The 19,636-nt window shown below is 37.2% G+C and overlaps 1 protein-coding gene across 1 annotated transcript in view; it reads right to left on the bottom strand.

Moving 5' to 3' along the window:
- Positions 1-14,717, bottom strand: part of LOC308703035 (neurexophilin-1) — a 34,930-nt gene extending 20,213 nt beyond the window's left edge. Inside the window, exon 1 of the mRNA XM_081386287.1 lies at positions 14,405-14,717. Within this exon, the coding sequence (XP_081242413.1) occupies positions 14,405-14,458 (54 nt within the window). The 5' untranslated portion in view covers positions 14,459-14,717. The remainder of the gene's footprint in view (positions 1-14,404) is intronic.
- Between the last annotated feature and the right edge of the window lie 4,919 nt (positions 14,718-19,636).

The following is a 19,636-nucleotide window of genomic DNA, read 5'->3' as shown; positions in this document are numbered from 1 at the left end:
ATTCCTGAAAAAAAAATGTGTGACAGTTTCCACAAAAATAGCAAGCATCAAAACCAACAAAGAAATGTTTCTTGACAATTAAATCATCATAACATAATGATTTCTGAAGGATCATGTGACGCTGAAGACTGGAGTATTGATGCTGAAAATTAGCTTTGCATCACAGGAATAAATTGCATTTTAAAATATATTCAAATAGAAAAAGGTTTTTTAAATTGTACAGACAATTGTACATTGTATTTCCAAATATTATTGTTTTTACCGTATTTTTAATCAAGTAAATGCAGGCTTGGTGAGCATAAGGAACTTATTACAGACCCCAAACTTTTGAGCAGTACTTCAAAAGTTGGAACTCTCCTCCCTTTAAAATTAACTTTTTAAGGGAGGAGAAAACGCTTTCCATATCTTTTGTTCTTAATGCCAAAGGCTGTGCATCCAATTAAACTCAAACATGTTGCGTGGTATCTTTAGAAAACCATGAACAAAACTAAACAAAAAAAGAAAATATAACGTAAATTAAAAATGAGTTCCCTTACCATGCGGAAAAACAGACCACATTGTATTTTATGAATTATTTCCTGCAGAGAGCTTGAAAACAATCAAAACTGTAAAAAATTAGGTAAAACAAAAAAGGAAATTGTCATATTTCAGTCTGTTGTGTTAACTTTGCACATTGTTGGGCCTATTCCGTCTGATTCCTGAAACAAAGCAAGTTGAGAACCACTGTTCATTGTACCCATAAACATGTTGTTCCGGGCCCAGTGAATTTTAGTCATGGATCTGTGAGTCATGTAGGGTGAAAGGGTGAGAAAGGGTGACACAGTAAGATCCGACAAGGCTATGTGTGGCAGCGGTGCAAGACAGTCTAATGGAAGAGGTTTGATTCTATGTCATCGACACAAACACCATCCTAAACTACATCTGTTCTCTCTCTCTCTTCCTCCACGGCCGAGAGCACAGCTGATGCGCAGGGTAATGGGATTCTCCATAGCACTATAGGACAGGCTCTAACAGGCAGTTTAGATCTCATCTATTTGACCTATTTGCACTTGTTAGGATCATTCATGGAACGCACTGAGAATCAGAGAGGGAGAGAGGGATGCAGAGAGCAGGAGAAAAAGAAGGGTGGGGAATGAAATTGTGGACTCCAGTCCTTTGATAAATTCTCTAGTAAGAAAAGTCATGTCTGGTATTAAGGGATGACTCTTGGTGTGATAACATTTCAAAGGAAAAGTATCATGAACATGATTTTTTTTTAGTGCTGTTACTCCAATGTTTTACATTGTTTAGGAAAGCCTGAAGATCACTAACCACTCCATTCACATTCTCCACATCTGATAGCAAATATCAAGGCTGAATTTAAACTCTTTATTTCCCCACTACAGTATGTCAGTTTGAAAACTATTGGACTGTCAGCTTTGACAATGAATTTAGCAAAATTGAGCAATTTTGTGTATATTGTAATGTATTTTTTTGGTTTTACATATTACCGTTATTTCAGCCATGAGTATACACTGCTCTTCAGACATCAGCTGTTAAAAAACAAATACTAATCTTAATGTTTTCTAACAGTATTTGTTACCAGGCTCAGAGGTAATCCCTGAACTGACCACTTGCTGAGTAACTAAGGATTTTAAAATTTCAAGATTTAAAAATGAAGAGGACACCATGGGGGAGGAGTAAGAAAAGTAAAAAAAGTTTTCATCCAGCCTTGAAGGTTTCGCCAACAGATGCCTATGTCACACACTAATGATGTCAGCAGATGCCTTTGTCACACCCTGATGAGGTCACCGCAATGCTCTGGTAGTACAATAACCATCTGTCTACTTTCACAGATGGTGACAGATGTATAGCACTGCGTCCATGAAGAAACTCATATTTGCCCCTCTCTATTTGAAGTCTATTTGAAGTCCAAAACCTCCTCAGACATAAACAAATATGCACTGCTTTCCAATTCATAATTAATCCAGCAGGTAATTTCCTTTTTGTAAAAATGGATTGTTCTATGTATTGATTAAAATCCACACTGGAGGTAAATCTTAAAGCATAACTTGTATTTTTGAATAGCAATAACGTTAAAAGACTCAAAAGTACTTCCTTAATGCAAAAACAGACACATAATTATAAACTGTGTCAAGTTCATGTAAATGAACAATACTTTTACAGCATTTATTATTCTTGGTTAATGTATGTACATGTACAAATGCATTTTTTAACATTAAAAGCTGTATACATTAACATTAACTTTGAACAAAAGGGAATAAATAAATATGTGGTATAAATGGATTTAATATATAATTTTACATTAAACCAAATTCATAAATGCTATAAAAGTTGTTCATTGTTAGTTTAAACAGGGGACCGGAAACTCAAGCTTATGTGAAGAAGTTTCATGTTTTGTTTCATTCCAAAGCTCAAGCTTGGTGAACCCTGGCCTGTGAAATTGGATAATGGGAAGATGTGTGACCAATACAAGACAAATCATTAAGGCGCTACCTCTTCGCTGAATTAAAAGAACACAAACTTTAAAGATGCAGGTTAGCAGCATTGCAGGAAACTGGAGTAGATTGTATATTTTTACATTTTGTATTTAGAATTGTTTATGTTGAATGTATGTTTTTTTTTGTTGTTGTTTTTTTTAAGACGCTTCAGACTGTGACGTCACATCACGACCATTGCAGTGTCCAAAGATATTTCACATGCTAGTTTGACCGCCCTGGTATGGCAACATCAGCTATCACTGTCATGATATAACTATTTGCCTGAACAACACATCTGGTTTAATGTCACAGGCATGACATGACAAAGGTAACTCTGTCGCCCCCTTGAGTACTAAGTTTTTTTTTTTTGTAACCACCACAGTAACCCTAGAGCACATGCCCTTGCAATGCAATGTCTGTCTTTGCATGTATTGTGTGTTTGGTCTTAAGAAAAAAGTCCACATGCTTAGTGTAATGTAAGCATGGTGACTACCACAGCGTTAGTTTCAATTTCAATATTTATACAGTGGCATTTAACTGAGATATGATTGGATGTTGACAGTAGTGCTTAATAATCTATTCATAAAATATGTGCCATTTTAGCTGTACTGTGCATCTCTCTTAGTCTGGCTATCACCAGACCAAGCTCAATCTTTTAAGATTGAACATTAGTCTGGGGAGTCTGCTCTGCATTTTCTACTGCACAAGAGGCCTGATCAACGGGCATAGTTCAAATGACTCTGTACGCAATTGGATAGTCCTTCAACCAATCAGACCAACGTGACGTACTTTGCAGCAAAAACTCCAGGCAGGAAACGTGCCAACAAATGTGTTGGTTTGGAGCACTGATCAGCGGTTTGCAGAAGCAGAAATGGCATTGAGCGATTTTTGCAGGTTGTGAAAGTGAGTGGTATTTACACCCACTCGAGCAATTTGTTTGCTAAACTAAAGAAGCCACTGAGCATCGTCCAGAGGTTAAAAGGAATTGGATTAGATTAAACCCGCCAATAGTGCACCAGGTGGATAAGCCAGTTTGTGATTGGTCCCCGCAAATTTGTAACGGAAGCAGGATAGAAGAATGTACAGGTTTCCAGCTTGAGCTGTGGGGCGAAATCAAATCGCCGGCAGATCGGCCTGGGTTTACCCAGTCTACATCTCTCTAGCTTATCTTCAAAAGGGAGAGCCATGCCAAAGATGCCCATCTGAGGGAAGGAGGTGGATGGAAGACTAACTTGGGGTTAGTCTGTGCTAATGCATAAAAATCATCGACAGTGTTTAACACACATCACACAGGTAGACAGCAGTGTTTAATGAAACAGTGCTTATCTTACAGTACTTTTGGTACTGTGCTTTGTCTGTCTTGTTTGCCTATGAGTGACTAACTTGCCCTCTTACTGTTTCAAGATGAACTTTGGGTCGATCTAGGGGACAGTCTCTGAATTTTCTTGTACAGTAAATCTGCCAGACAAGGCAGCAGACCGTGAGGGACAAGAAAGGCCTTGTTGAACAGGTGAGTCACAGAATATCTGACAGTTTATGGCATGCAAACAGATTTTTTAATAGCTTAATATCAAGTGACATTGTTTAAGCAACACCAGATTTGGAGACAGTCAGAAACACTCTATCCTGAATGGCTTCGGGTCTATTGTATCCTGGATTAATCTTTAGAAGAATGTCGGTCCAATAAGAAATGTCCCTCAGAACAGGTCTGAAAACACAAACAGCTTTCACTCATATTGATCACATACATTTGACAAACAATGAGTGAATAGATGTTTTGTGGAAACACACACACACACACACACACACACACACACGCACGGACGCACACACACACACACACACACACACACACACACACACACACACACACACACACACACACACACACACACACACACACACACACACACACACACACACACACACACACACACACACACACACACACACACACACACACACACACACACACACACACACACTTTCCTGTAGCTCAAACAGTAGAGTGTTGGCGTGTCATGGGTTCGATTCCCAGGGAAAGCCAGACTTGATAAGAATATTAATGTGTACCTTGAAATGCAATGCAAGTCGCTTTGGATAAAAGCATCTGCCAAAAGCATAAAATTAAAATGAAATGAAAATGAAACACACATATGCATACACTTTAACAAACAGTCTTTTTTAATCGTGTCTCTGTATGCCAAAAACCAAAGCTTATCGCGAGCACACCCAGACAGATGGACTGGAGTTGTCTGATTTTAATGTCAGTGTTTAGTTTATTTTCCCTTATGACTATGTAGAAAGTGGACTGCCGGCTCTGAAAAATTACATCTTGTAACTGTATTAATTTAATGAGCTCATAATGAGAATGATGCTAGGCCAATATCATCAGCATAAACACGTTTAACACGGTAATTGCCTGCAATAAGCTCTTGACTGCATGACATTGTTCTGTGGATAAATCACTTAAAGGGGACCTATTATGCAAAATTCACTTTTGCATGGTGTTTGGATATAAATGTGTGTTGGCAGTGTGTGTACACAACCACCCTATAGTGATAAAAATCCACTCACTACTTTTTTTTAAATCCCCATAAATCATAAGCAGTGTCTCCCAACGACCTGTTTTCAGCCGTGAGGCTGGTGTGACGTCACAACAGCCACAGGCCCCGCCCACAAATGTTGACAGACACTGCCGTTTTAACATAGGCCCGCCCTGATCAAGTTCACAGCGAGTTGTACACATCCGCCATTGCTGCACTGATGAGAATGTCTGCCAAGCGTTGTAGCCTAGGTGTTGTGTGGCTGGATGTATTAATCCACATAGCTCTCTACACAAATCTGAGCCAGCCGCTGAAGACGAGGTGGATTAATTTAGTTTTTGAAGAAAATGCTCCCTCAACTCTACCGAAATTTGTTTATGTACTTACACTCTTCTTATACTGTGTTTACTCAGCTCTTATGGTGATTTTCTGGAGTAAAACTGACGCTTCATCTTTTGTGTGATGTACAATAAACTTTATTAAACTCATCAGTATATTTCTGGCCATCATTCAGACGGGGTCCTCTACAGCAGGCTTAATAGTGGATACAAGCAATGACACATATGTTATAACCGTAATTAAACTAAACTACACCTGTTCCATCTCCATACAGCATTTATTCTCTGACTCTGTAGGCATTATTGTCCAACTCCGGGTCAAAATGAACACCGTTACTGAGAGTTTCTGTTTTCATATTATTATAATCATTCCGTGAGATGAGATTGTTCTGACACTGAGCGCGAGCTCATGAAGCTCCGCCCCCTGTGCCGTGCAGCAGCAGCTCATTAACATTTAAAGGGCACACACTAAAACGCCATGTTTTTCTGAGCCCCAAAAAGTGACAATTTAAACATGCTGTAAAAAAATTATCTGTTGGGTATTTTGAGCTAAAATTTCCCAAACACACTCTGGGGACATCAGAGACTAATTTTACATCTTGTGAAAAGGGTGATAATAGGTCCCCTTTAAATCATCACAATCAGGAGTGAAAGAGGGTGAAAAGAATGACTGTTGATTCTTTGAATATTTAAAGAACAGAAAGTAGTTGTCTGCCTTATGTGCAAGTATGGCCTTTTTTATTTTATATTGTTATTATATAATTTTTATTGTATTATTTTATATTGTTGTGTATTAACTATTATTCTATAATGTTTTTGTTGTTTATATCCAGAAAGCAACATAGTGTCGGCCAAGATTCGGCCTACATCTGTTACGCGTTAAATCCACATGTACCAGATGTGGCCCGGATCTGGGCCGACACTATGTTGCTGTCTGGATATATTTTGGGTGAGATGTTTGCAGTATTGATCTGTTTAGTGTATGTTCACACTGCAGCAAAATATTGTTGTGACTTGACTTCCGAACTGAGTGCTTATTTCGGTTTGGTGATATATGGTAATGACAACCTCCTTCTACAACTGAATTCACTCCTGAAAAATTCAGGTTTAAAGTGACAGCACATTTGAATTAAAGTTACAATGTGATGGAAGTAGCAGCAGATCTTCTACACATTGTGAAGTATACCCGAGTGAAATGGATTTACGAAAAATTAAAAAAATTAGGGTGGGGACTTAATTCTATCCAAAGGATGTTGATTGGATAGAGACAGATCTGAATGCAAGCTTGCAGTCATTTGTAAGAAAAAAGGTAGGGTTTAACCCTTTCACACGTAAGTTTAAAATATTCTGGCTGACCCCCCAGCGTGAGTTTTTCAAGGTGACTGTTATTTAGAACATGTCACTTTATGGTTTCCATGGTGATCACGTGACACACCGCAGCAGCAACAGTGCTGAATGAATGAATGATGATCTGCTTTTATGTAATTTTTTCCTTTTTTATTTAAAATATTCACAAATTTGTTAGCTATGGCATGAATATCTGATATTCTTATTGTCAAACATATGCAAGTGGATGTGTTTTGTTGTTTAAACACCTTTACGCGTTACTTGAGCTGTATGCGCATGTTAGTTTGTGCCGCAGTTCAGAGAATCGGATCTGATGGATTTACAACACGTGAATTCATCCACTTCTCCCGAAATACATAAAAGTAAGTGGCCAGTGAACTAGGAGAAGAATAGAGTAAACTTTAAAGTTATTTACACAATGTGTATCTGATATGAATAAAACGTGTCTAATTATAAATGGAAAGGATTATTATTGCCTCTTCCATAGACATCAGTGTGTATTTTACAAACTCTAAATGTATTGTTTTTTAGTACTTATGTGAATTTATATGTCTGAAACCTAAAATAAACATTATGTGGTTGAAAACACTGAAAAGTTGTGATATATGACAGCTCTGAGCGCACCTGTCTCTGGCTCAGGGCCAGCCAACGCACGAAAGCACATTTGAATTTAGCAGTTGATCACGTGATGCACTGACTAATCACACGTTCTAATCACACCGGTGTGATCGTTCGCTCCAGGGACCAGCCTAGACTGATCACACTGGTATGATCATACATGCGAAAGGGTTAAGTAAGGGATAATCCACAGCTAGCTATGCATTAAACTCTTTTAATGCATGACGTGGAGGCAAAGAACCGGGCAACGCAAACTGGAGGGTGGTTGCCTCCGTGAAGTGCATTAAAATCGATCCACAGCTAGCCGTGGATTATCCTGCTTATACCATGGCCATTTGCCAGCATTGACAACTTAAAGCTGTTATTGAGGTTTGCAGCACAATATTTGACCAGAAGGCTAAAATTGACAATTATTTTCATCAGTTACGGCTCGTTAGATCTAGCATTCTGCCTGCTTTAAATCAGACACAGAGATAAAGTAGTGCGTAAGATTACATTGATCAGAATGAATGAATTATTTGAATTAATTATCAAAAGAGAGGGATTCATACCTGCGTCTGTTCAGCGTCTCTCTCTCTCTCTCTCTCTCTATTTAACAACAAAGCTGTGAGATTAACTTCTTCAAAATAGCAATCATGTAACCCCCTTGTTGCTGAGAAATATAATGTAGCGATTCAGTAGATAAGCTATTATTTCATTAATAAAAGTCACTGGGCAGCATTGATAACAAGTTTCTGTGCTGTTTCTGTGTGCGCAGCGCAATCTCTGCTCTGTGTGTAAGTGACATATGCATGCCTTGTGTGCACATCAATGAAAACAGCGCATTAATATAGAACGGTGATTAAACTGACTTAAACGGTTTTATTGCACACCTTGCAGCCAATCAGAATCGAGTATTCGGACAGATCATGGTATAAGCAACAATGATTGGAGAAGTCTGGCATACTGTATGTTGCCATTGAGAAGTCTGCTGTTTCACTGCAAGATCGAGTTTTAAAGGACAAGTTCGGTATTTTACACTTAAAGCCCTGTTTACAGATCGTTTCTGATGAAATAGAACGATTAAGATTAAAATTTGGACACATGCTGCTGTCCCGAGAATTTTAGGTTTATTTCGCTTTCCCCCCCACCTACACAATGGCAGTCTATGTGCACTGGAACAATCCTTCCTAAAATGCATTAAACTTTCGTTTACAAAGACGTGAAACTCACCGAGTGGTCAGGGGTGTTCACTGATATGCTCATACAAAAATCGCTGCAAAAGATGCTTTTCAACATTATATCGTAGTTTTTGTCCAACTCCATTGACTTGTATTGAATGTGCTGTGTGAGGTACGTTATTACTCCGCCGCTTCTTCTGCTTCTTCTGTGTATTCAATGAAATGCCAGCGGTTTGCTTGCAATTGGCAAAGGTGCATTATCGCCACCAACTGGGCTGGAGTGTCTATTATTCAAGCGCTCAACGGAAGAATCTACGTGTGGGAGACGTTTGGAAAAATAGATCCACAGTTTTACAACGAATGGTAAAACACCTGTTGGAAAGCATCTTTTGCAGCGATTTTTGTGTGAGCATATCAGTGAACACCCCTGACCACTAGAAGAGTTTCACGTCTTTGTAAACGAAAGTTTAATGCATTTTATGAAGGATTGTTCCAGTGCATAGACTGCCATTGTGTAGGTGGGGGGGAGAAGCGAAATAAACCTAAAATTCTCGGGATAGCAGCATGTGTCCAAATTTTAATCTTAACGGTTCTATTTCATCAGAAACGATCTGTAAACAGGGCTTTAAGTGTAAAATACCGAACTTACCCTTTAATTAAAAAAATGATAGGGTGAATTTCTATTTAATGCCGACTATACATATACATGTATATATACAAACGGAACAACTAGTGTAATTAAAAAGTAGAGAACATCAAACAGGTCAAAATGTCAAAACATTGCTATGATTTTCTACAGTATTTCAGCTAACACGATTTCGAAAGTGTGACTTCTGCATTCAGTACACACACAAAATGATAATTTGGATTCGCTCCCATAACTTGTAATGTATATGTGGCCAGGTTTTAGATGTTTCTAACCTCGTAAGCATCAGCTGATCAGTTGATTTTCTTAGTTTAACTATAGGCAAACGCTTGAAGGCTTTGAAAGCAGGCCCTTTAGTTTCAATAAAGCCGCTGAAAATTAAGGTTGATTATTAATGTGCTCTACATGTCTATTAATAATAACGGCATAATAGTGTTTAATAAGGGATAATTCATGGATTGCTCTATAATTTATCACTGTCACACAGCAAATGAATTATCCATGATGCCCAATTTCGGTGTGCGAACACATAAGCCATTTTCTTGCGTCTGACTCTCCCTCAGGTTTTAAGTAATGTGGCAGATAAATGACCTAACGCCGTAAGCTAAATTGGATAATTACATTATTAGTGTCTTCCTGACGTAAAGTATGGCTACATGTCTGAAGGTATTCACTGACAACATTCTGCAGACAACACAAGGAAAACCGTGTATGGTATTTTAATTAAATTCCTTATAACCTTCACCTGTAATTTTATGAGTCTGCTATTTTCAGCATTTCTTTTCTTGGCAATATATATATATATTTTTTTTCATATCACAAAGTAAGACTATAAGACTGCACTTTTTCTTTATTAAGATTGGTGATGCCCTGGTATGTATGCTGTACATTTCTCTCAGGACTGACCCTCATCAAATCCAAACTTGGGTTACAGATGTGACCTTATTAAATTTCCTCTCACTGGCAGCCCCTCTCAGTTAATTACACGTAGGTGTTTTGTAATTATTCTAGGGAAGATTTGTCATGGTTATTAGTTGTCCGCCCCCTTCCGAATAGACAAATGTAAGTCGCCAAATGGGAGGCTTTACAGCAGGAAGCTGGATTTGTACTAATGCAACATCCTACCAAAAGACCCTGTATGTGGCATAATTAAACTCTACAAATAAAGCAATGCTTCTTTGTTGTTTAGATTCCTAATTCTGATATGCTTCTTTTTTTTCACTTTAATGATATCATTTTGTATCCCTGCAGAATACAAGAGGATTAAAACGTGTCAAAGAAGAAGTCATGAATTATTCCAGCTACACAGCAGATAATTGTAACACAGAGACTGCTAGAGGGGGATTAAATTTAGACTGCGGGTGTTAAGCTATAACACCCTCGCAGCAGGTGCATAAAAATCAGGCAGCCGTACACAACCTTTGCTCTAAAGATAAACTATGGATATTTTACTCATTGATACCAGTCATGGGTACGCCAAGAGCAGTGTAAGACTCTGTAGAGTGTGCCAAGACGACAATTGACTCTGACCACTGAGGAAAAAAGTCCCAACCCCAACGGGAATTTTTCATTAAAATGTTAGCTGTGGAGTTATTGTGAAATTATTAAAACTTGGTCTGTAGGATTGGTAAAGTATCATCTGTTTTATTCTCAGAAGTGTCATGCCTATATTCAAAGGAACCACGTGCCCCCTCAGATTGAGCAAAGTGGATTTTGAGAGCTGCTAAATAATAATAGTAATAATTCTAATTATTATTATTACTATTAGTAGTAGTAGTTTCACAAATCATGCCGGAAAAAAAATCTAAATATGCTGTCACAGATATCAATAATTTAATAAATCATTATTAACCGTCATGTAGCGAAAAAACTGTTTGTTTGTTTTTTGTAATGGAAACAAAATTTTAGCAAATGTCTAATTGTACTTTGTCTATTTTTTTCTGGAATTTGAACCTTGGCCTCTACGCACTATATAGATGTTTCTCCTCTTTTTTAACTTTCAGTTTGTATCAGTTATTGTCTGTGTCCATGTTGTTGCAGACTAGAGTATGAGAGTGGTGCAAAGTGTAGTTTATGTGTTAGAAAGTTGTCATTTTCTCTTGCTCCAAGAAACGGCAAAATGGAAAACCCGGATTGGAGTGTTCCAGACCGGCTTTCGTGTTGTGCTTTGCTTAGTGATAAAAGCTTCCGTATTGTGATGTTTATCCGAGTGATAAACCTTCTCGACACAAAAAAAAAAAAAAGTAGAGACATCAGTTATTGATTGGTTGTTAGATTGTTGTCGTCAACCGCAAATAAGCAACTGCAGCTTCAAAACAAGCACAAAGCAAGCCCAATATTATTATATCATCTATTATCATCAATATTATTTATTATCAATAAATGAGCCTGCAGCATATTAAGCTGAAACCACTCAGAATTTGAAAAGCAGAAACTATTTTACAAAAATCATCAAATTGCAACAAAGCGGGAGGGCAAGCACTATCCTCCGATAACCTGTGAGCAGAATAGGTTTGGAGATGGAAAAGGAGAAAAAGACAAGAGCACTGAGGGGGAGCTGTAATATAGCCACATATTTGTAATAAAATAAATTCGAACCATATCTACTGTTAGTATTAGTATACTATTTTTTTTTTGTTAAAAAAATATTTAATTACTTAAATACTTTAAATACTTAATTCAATTATGGACAGTGGTTCCACGCAAGCAAATTATTTTTTATTAACATTAAGGGATTTTTTTTAATCTATGTAACCTCACTGTGTTGTGACAACACAACTGAATGAGAAAAAAACTATGTGAAATAGTAATGCCCAACCAAATAAATGGAATTGCTTCTCTGTGACTTAAGCTATAAGTATAGTGAACATACTTTAGTTTATTTAATATTGCACTGAAAAACAAGAGTGTTGGATTTACATGATTTCTCAATTGAATTTCTACTACAGCTAGATATCAACTAGTGACAGCACTTACTAATATGTTAAATGCCAAAATATGAGTGCTCCTTCAGCCACAAATATTAAACTCATAAGAATCAGTCCACAACCTAACCAAATGCTCCACTCTTCTCCACAATGGTGTAATTTAAATGGTTCTAATAATTCCAATGTAATTGAACATTAAACACAATTACATACTATCAAGTCTCCCCCTTTCTCGTTTTCTCAAAAACACATAAAATAACATTTCATTTCAACATTTATTTCTCTCTTTATTCAGCTATGCAAAGCATGCTGGGAACTAACAAGCACCGCCCAGTTTCAGTTAATGCAACACAAATCATTCATGTAATCCAACACAAACTGATTAAGTAAACTTAAATTTTACATATGTTTAAGAAGACTGAACACAATCAAATTAAGTTTGGACAAAATGTATAGCAATTGTGTTGCTTAAGCTCATTTTAATGAAGCAGTTTGAACAAGCAGCCAATATATAGGCCTATATATATATATATATATATATATATATATATATATATATATATATATATATATATATATATTTATTTATTTTAGTGCAATATATTACTTCTACTTCTACCTCTGACGCCATGCACCTTCGCACGCAGTCTTCATCCAATACGTTGGAAATCGTCACGTCCGTTTTTTTTTTTTTTTTTTTTTTTGGAATCGCGAAATTGAACCCTTTACATTAGTTTAACGATTGAAAATTAAGTATAGTGGGAAATTATACAGGTTAAGTTAATTAAACGCAATAGTGTTTTGGTGGTAAAAGACATGTTACTTTAACAAAAAATATTTGAGTAAAAAGAACAGTGCCACAAAACCATTTTTTTTAGTGTGCTTATTTATGGGCTACATTTCAAATAAAATAAAAATAAAATAAAAAACATCACCTCCCATGTTTCCTCTCCATCATAAAAATCTCTGTTGGTGGCATATTGTTTTTGAAAATTTACATAAATCTCTATTTGATTACGTCTATTACGTAAACGTCTACTAACATGGCTTGGATTGCAGCGTCACATGCCTGCGTTGAATGTGATTTTTCTCCAATGAGGGGGAGAAGGGGGTGGGATATGAGATGACGAATTACGCTACAACACTTTTATTATTGCACTGGTTGGCTATTGACTGTGAGCAGACAGTGTCAAACAACTTATTGGGGGAAAACTGTGACCATAAATATTAAGAAACAAAGTTGCAAGTCATATTTTCCTAACGAGCAACCACATTTTTTTTTAAATAATCCCCCCCCAAAAAAAACCTAAACCCTTCACCCGTGACCCGTAACGCGACTTACAAAAACATAGAAGAAGAAGCCCAAAGTCGCGTATTATAAGTGGACTTGGCAACTCTGGTTTCCGTTTGCTATTGCTGTGATCTCATGTGAGGGTGTCAGGTTGTCCCGCCCTTGCGCCAGCAAACACGTAATCAGAGTAGAGAAGAGATGTCTGCAAGTGGGAGGGGAATTTTGATTAAGGATTACAGAACACGTGAATTTAGAAGAAAAAAAAAATGATTAGCGGACTGCTAAATAATTTATAATAAATACACCAATAGTCCATAAAAAAAACAAGAACTGTCAATTTTGACTTCATGGTGAGTAAATTCTGGAAATAATTTCGCTGACAAAGAACAGGCCATGGTCTGAAACTCACTTAGCCTACTTAACTTAAAATGAATGACTTATAAAACTGCACTATCACACTCACAATTGTGCTGTAAAAATTATTCAGCACATTTGCTCATGTGATATTACTTAAATATGGTCAACAAAAAGTTTGTAGCGTTGTTACATTGGTTATATATATATATATATATATATATATATATATATATATATATATATATATATATATATATATATATATATCATATATAGCCTATAGCCTACTGTCACTGAATACTGTCACTGGTTCCCCCTCGAAAATGTAGGATCAGGACGCCCCTGAAATTTCTCACTGTAGGCTATCTTTCCTTCTCCCCGCTTATTCCTTCACACACACTAACACAAAATAGGCATGGGACCCCTTGCGCGCGAAGCGAAGCATGACTTCCAAGAAACAGTCGATACGCGCTCGAGCAGGTCCATCCAGAGCTCGTGCCCCAAACTCCTGCCCTTAAGTGTGAAGCGCGAGCGCTCGGCGGGAAGACGATGACGGTCACCCCTTGACGCACAGGTGAAGGCCACGTGAAGCGCACCTCTCAACCGCTGACAGAGACCCAGTTCGGTTCAATAAACAAGACTAAAACTTAATATAACACAAACTTTATATATAACATTGATATTTAAACCTCACCAAGCACGCTGTCCCGTTGAGGAGCAGCAGGATGAAGCCGTGGTCGGAGCGCATCTCGTCGTTGTCCAGCTGTCGACAGCTCTTCGTTCAAGAAGACGCGGTTCCTCCGGTACCGTATCCAAAACAGGCGAGACCCGGTCCCATGTCCAACAAAAAGTCAAGCGCGAGCTCTCCTCTGAGTGGAATCCCACCTGCTGTCTGTCACGGTAAACTCCCGCTACTTGGAGCTCGTCACATCCAAAGGTGTGTGGAAACTGACAGGACACTTCATCGCTTCCATCTGCGTACACTTTGTTTCGTTTCGTGTTGCTGTGTGAAGAGAATCATCTCCGTTATCCGCGCTTTTATGTGCTGGTGACGGTTAGGATCCCAGTGCGCGAGCCTGACCGGAGCGCAAACTCCTCGAGCGTCGTGCATATCAGTGCATGCAGACTGGCAGCAGAGCTCCTATGCTGACGTTTTAAACCCCCCTCTCTCTTTCTGTCTCCCTCGTCATAGCCCCAATCATCCCCTTTTCACTCTTTCTCTTCATCTTCTTCCCCTACATTCTCTCTCTCTCTCTCTCTCTCTCTCTCTCTCTCTCTCTCTCTCTCTCTCTCTCTCTCTCTCTCTCTCTCTCATACTTTTCTTTTTCCTTCCTTCCTTCATCCTGTCAACCCCCCCTTAATACCTTCTCTTTCCTGAACCTAAATCATAATAATTAACTTCAGTCGTTTATATAACAAAAATGCATAATGATGGATTGCTTGGTAAATGTATCAATAGCCTGCATATCCCTGGATATGAATTCTTTGTTCTTCCTGGAACAACATTCCTGTTAACCAATCATTTCCCATTAACTTAAGGGTTAAAAGGATAGTTCACCAAAAAATATCTGACATTAGGTACCCTCACATCATTTCAAACTTTATTTCACATTCAGTCACATTTGCTGTCATTGCATTTTTTCTTTTTTCTTTTTTTAACGCAATGAAACTCAATTGTAGCTGGTGCTTTCATTCTGCCTATATTTTGTTTTCCTCAGAAAAAGAAAACGGGTATGGTTTTGGAACAACATTAAGGTAAGTACATTGTTGATAACCTATTGATAAGTGACTAATATGCACATTTGTCTAGGAACATGTCCTTCTCACATTGTGCTGACGGCAGTCACAGGTTATTAAACCTGATGTCAGCGGTACCTTGTCATAAGATAGAGGCTATTCTTATTGGTTTGTCTGCATCAATGTACCTCTGTTATCTGTTTTGGGTTATTTGGCTCTTTTTTGTCATCCAAGATACTCACCCCTTCACCTAACTGGTAATTGGCCCAGGGAGAGCCCTACTGTGTGTATTGGGATGCGATTTGTGTAGCCTTATTGATTTGAAACAGCCCGGTATCCTCTGCCTTTCTATGTGAGTCTAATATGAAATCAGATCGCTTGCACTGTAGAACCACTGAGAGCACTCGCTTGATTGCCACACTTTTGTTATGAGCCATCATTTATTTTCTTATCTATTTTTTATTTTTTTTTGGTACACAGGGGTGATAATTTGCCTCTTTTTAAATGTTACTACTTTTCCCTCCCTCTTTGTGCATAGTGCACACACTTAGAAAAGTGACATTTGACCCTGTAAGGTCACTCTACATCCCCTGTCAAATATTAATATTGGGCATTAAAGCAGTGTGTGCGTGTATGATTAAGTGCAAGTCTGTTGGCTTGGTAATGGAATGGCGAGAGGGCAAAGGGTCAAATTCTCTGATAGAAACCCTGGAGATTGAGACACAAAATGTAAAAATCGAAAAGCAATGAACTAGAGATGAAGAAAAAAACACAGAAGATCAAAGCAACAGACGTAATAAGCGATTTCTTCTCTAAATCAACTGTTTCCACAAACATAACTTTTATATAACGTTTAACAGTGATCAAAATACTTTTAGGTGACTCTCATGAAACCTATGAAAGAACATGTCCAGGTTATATTTCACCCTAAAATAAAATAAAAACTAAATAAATTGTGTAATTATTTACATTGTTGTATTTGCCTTTATGTTGATTTAAATAATAACACTGTATTACATTCAGACTAATGAAAATAATGGTAATTATAAAACATTATTACAAACATCCAATTCTACATTACTGTAATCTGCAGGAGGACGCCGGCGTCCTGAAAGTTTTTTTTTTTTTTTTTTTTTTCATTAGCTCAAAGTTACTAGTTTTAATGTAAAATAATTTAAGTTGACAAAACTACATAATTGAAATGGTCTCTCACTCATGCGTCAGTTTTTGACTTCTGTTTTTACTAGAAAAATCGTATTACTATATGAAATGCCTAATTTTCAATAAATCTTATTGGTCATAAAACAGGCTTAATTTATGTTATGCAGTATATACATAGATTATATATCTATATATATAGATTGTTTGGAGAAATGTGAAGAAGTGACATGTTTTTATAAAATTCATCCGATTAAATTTCTTCTGCAGTATTCAGAAGAAATTATCCATAAGGATGATGTTACAATCGTGTATCTGTGATTGAAAGCGATAGTGTCTCTGTTTGTGTATATCTGTGAGCCTGCATTAGTGTAGGGATCAGGGCTGGGGGCGTTAGTGGCTTTATCTTGTTTCACAGCACTAATGTCATTTGAGTGTGCTGTGTTGGAGACAGTGGGTAATCCAATGACAAGAGACTGCCTGCTAGTTATATACAATAAAAAGGTCTTTAGCTCCATCTTGTGTTGATTTTTGTTACTACAGCCATTCTGAAGAATATTGTCCAATTTATTGTCAATGGCTGATTGAAATGACTAACAACTAACTGTCTTGCTCACCCAAAAAAATACATTTCTGTCATTAAAGGCACTCTATGTAAGATTTTTGGATTAAAATATCCAAAAACCACTTGAACAATGTCATATATTTTGTTGATTTGTGTACTTACATTATCCCAAATGTTTAGATCCAGAGAAATAAGCAATTTTAACCAGGTAACGGACCGTGTCCGTGCGTCACCTATCAATGACATCATACCCGCGTTACCCTCGATTTCCGGTTTTATTTTGTAGAAACCATGGAAGCACCAAAGACACTTTAATATATTATGTGTTTTATTAGACAAGTGAGCAACTGTTTGGATACATTCATAGACAGAAAATGATTCATTTTTGTTTAAATCTCGTTTTCTTGATTTACTGTGACTGAGTACCATATTTACCATGCATAATATGGATCTAGCTCACTGCAGTGTGCAACAAGTGTAGTAGCCGCCGAGCGAACGCACAGAGTAGCATTATAGCAACTTTCAACACACTCAAATGTATCTAATATGATAAAACAGACTAGCTGCGTTACCCATACACCCATAACATAGTGTGGCTTTAATTACTCACCCTCATGTTGTTAAGACCTTCGTTTATCTTCAGAACACAAATTAAGATATTTTTGATGAAATCCGAGAGCTTTCTGTTCCTCCCATAGGCAGCAACATCACTGCAACTTTCAAGGCCCATAAAGGTAGTAAAGACATGATTAAAACAGTCCATGTGACTACAGTAGTTCAAACTTAATTTTATGAAGCGACGAGAATATTTTTTGTGCGCAAAACCAAAACCAAAATAACGACTTTATCTGTGTCAGACTCACGTAGTGTAAACACGTAGTGCAGCGCTCACAGGTTCTACGTCAGAACGCCAGCTCACCATTCTAACACAGACGAAAATAAATCAAATAAAGTCATTCTTTTTGTTTTGTTTATGAGCACAGTATTCTCGTCACTTCATAACATTAAGGTTGAACCACTGTAGTCACATGGACTGTTTTAACGGTGTCTTTACTATCTTTCTGGGCCTTGAAAGTGTGAGGGACAGAAAAGGATTTCATAGAAATTATCTTAGAATATAGATATAGATGAAGATGAATGAAGGTCTTGAACGACATGAGGGTGAGTAATGACAGAATTTTCATTTGTGGGTGAACTAACCTTAAAACTGCCTTCCAATTCACTGTAAAAAATTCACCCGTAAATTTACAGTAAAATACTGGTAGCTGTGGTTCCAGCCCTTTACCATAATTTTACGGTTTCAACAATGCTGTTATTTTACAGTAAAATACTGGCAGCTGTGGTTCCAGCCCTTTACCGTAATTTTACGGTTTCAACAATGCTGTAGTTTTACAATAAAATACTGGCAGCTGTGGTTCCAGCCATTTACTGTAATTTTACGGTTTCAACAATGCTGTAATTTCACAGTAAAGTACTGGCAGCTGTGGTTCCAGCCATTTACCGTAATTCTACAGTTTTTAATTTTATGGCTGTGCTTCACAAAGTACTGGCAGTAATGGTTCCAGCTATAATTCTATAATATAAAAAGTTAGAATATAAATACTGTTTTCTATTTACTCTATTGTCCGATATCTATTAACATCCCTATATTTACTCAATGGAAAAAATGAAGAAAATATAGATTATGGTACAGTATTGTTTGCCATTTATTTAAAACAGCTAACAAGTTTTAACAATACATTAACAGTTAAGGAAAAAAGTCACAGAAAATACATTGTAAAATTCAATGTGAGGAACCAGTAGGCAAACAAAGAAACCTTACATTCAACATGTCACATCAGCATCCAGGCAAGAGAGGAATTCTGAGTCTGAGAGGAAAATATTGAGAACCAATGGATGAAAAATCCTTGATAGAGGCAAAAAACTGCCAAAACTGCTTTTGAAAGATCTGGCCTGAGAGGAAGTCCGGATCTGAGAGGACAAGAGAACCAATTGGTGAAAAAACGTTGGAAGAGGCAAAAAAAAAAAAAAACAGCCAAAACGTCCCACATCAGCTTTTGACACATCTGGTCTGAGAGGAAATCCAATCTGAGAGGAAAGGAAATCAAGAAAATCTTAGTCGTAGGCTAAAATAAATCACATGACAAAAACTAGTGATCACATATTCTACGAACACGTTTAAAAGAGACATAAAATTATCATGTTATTGTACATAACTAATCTAATCTTTTATAACTAATAGAGATGATCTATACTTTACTAAACACATCTCATTAAACATTCACAGTACTGCAGTAAGTGAACTTCATGTTACTTAATGACCCACAAATGTTTTTTTGTTTGTTTTGTTTTTGTAAAAGTTGTTCATGATTCGCTTGTTTGTTCTGAGCAGTTAAACTGTCCACTGTTATTCAGAATAAAATCATCCCCCTGGCACCCTATATAATAGCGGAGTCCTCTAACTAA

Source organism: Scardinius erythrophthalmus, assembly GCF_964197995.2.
Source record: "Scardinius erythrophthalmus genome assembly, chromosome: 1".
Lineage (NCBI taxonomy): Eukaryota > Metazoa > Chordata > Actinopteri > Cypriniformes > Leuciscidae > Scardinius > Scardinius erythrophthalmus.
Note: the sequence above shows the minus strand (reverse complement) of the source record. Positions and strands in the feature narration are given on the sequence as shown.